The sequence below is a fragment of the Sphaeramia orbicularis genome, chromosome 11, assembly GCF_902148855.1.
Source record: "Sphaeramia orbicularis chromosome 11, fSphaOr1.1, whole genome shotgun sequence".
NCBI classification, from domain to species: Eukaryota; Metazoa; Chordata; class Actinopteri; order Kurtiformes; family Apogonidae; genus Sphaeramia; species Sphaeramia orbicularis.
The window spans coordinates 13,585,370-13,586,638 of NC_043967.1; the positions used below are offsets into that span (position 1 = coordinate 13,585,370).

At 48.1% G+C, this 1,269-nt stretch overlaps 1 protein-coding gene across 1 annotated transcript; it reads left to right on the top strand.

Annotated features, from left to right (window-relative positions):
* The first annotated feature begins 520 nt into the window (after nucleotides 1-520).
* LOC115428845 (protein atonal homolog 1) lies at nucleotides 521-1,000 on the top strand. The gene has a single exon (XM_030148069.1). The coding sequence runs from the start codon at nucleotides 521-523 to the stop codon at nucleotides 998-1,000; it is 480 nt and encodes a 159-aa protein (XP_030003929.1).
* The last annotated feature ends 269 nt before the right edge of the window (nucleotides 1,001-1,269 follow it).

Here is a 1,269-nt window from a genome sequence, read left to right on the forward strand (position 1 = left end):
GAATGTTCTATTTGGTCTTCTCCTGGCCTGTTTAAGTGATAAAAGTGCCATTATTTAGCCCCTGAAGCAGAGAGGAAAGTGCAAACAAGACTGTATGACCTTCTGTCAAGAGCCTCCGTTCTTCAGAAGCTCATTAAGGGCCTCCAGGAGGACAGCGCATCAATTGGCGAGGCCCTCCAGTTTCCTCTTGCCGTTTTAAGCTTCACTTTGGGATTTAACACAGTCATCGGTCGGCTAAAGTCAGAAATTGACTCTATTTAGACACAGAGAGGGCATGAAAGACGTGGCGCGTTGAGATTGTATGGGAGAGTTATTAAAACAGCAGGAATGGCCCTTGGACTCCAGCCAAAGAGGATCTTACCCTGTTGCGCGCTGACCGGATTTGGACAGAGGTGGATTCACTTGTTGAGATGCGTCACAGCAACAGTCCTGTGATGAGTGATTCTAGTCATTCTTGAAGGGTTTAATTGCAGCAGACAAATAAAGCAGAGCTCATTCTGTGCGAGTCTGCATTTGGACTATGAACGCAGAGATGCAGGAGCGTTTAGTGAACTCCACCATACATTTGGTCAATGACATGAACCTGATGGAACTGCCTCAGAAGTACGCCTTAGTACCCAAACAACAGGTGGATTCCCCGTTCGGATTGAACAACCAGACACGTCGGAGCGACTCGCCCTGGGGTGGAGACCTGGAGAACGGAGTGCGCACTGCGGAGGTGAGCACCGAGCACCTGGTGATGGGCGCACCGAGGTACTGCAGCCGCGGGACGCACGGGCCCAGCAACAAGTCCAAACGGAGGAGGATCATCACTGTGGTCCAACGACAGGCGGCCAATGTCCGGGAGAGGAAGAGGATGTTCAGCCTGAATGAGGCGTTTGATGAACTGAGGAGGAAAGTTCCCACATTCGCCTACGAGAAAAGACTGTCCCGTATTGAGACCCTCCGTTTGGCCATCATCTACATCTCCTTCATGACGGACCTGCTGGAGAATACCTGAGTCACAGCCGTCAAATATGAACGCTCATCCATGGCCTGTTTAGTTGATGCTGATCTAAGCAATGAAAATGTACCAGCTAAATAATCTATTATAGACTGAGCCAAATGATTACAGGGAACTACAACCTGCGTTTTCACACTGACATTTACGTTTCATGGAGGAAATGACTTGGTTTAATAATTAGCTGTGATCAAAGTGTAGTAGTGGAGCTTTGGATTCCACGATATGGAGTATAAATAATGTCAAGAAATAAATGCATAGGTTCTGCT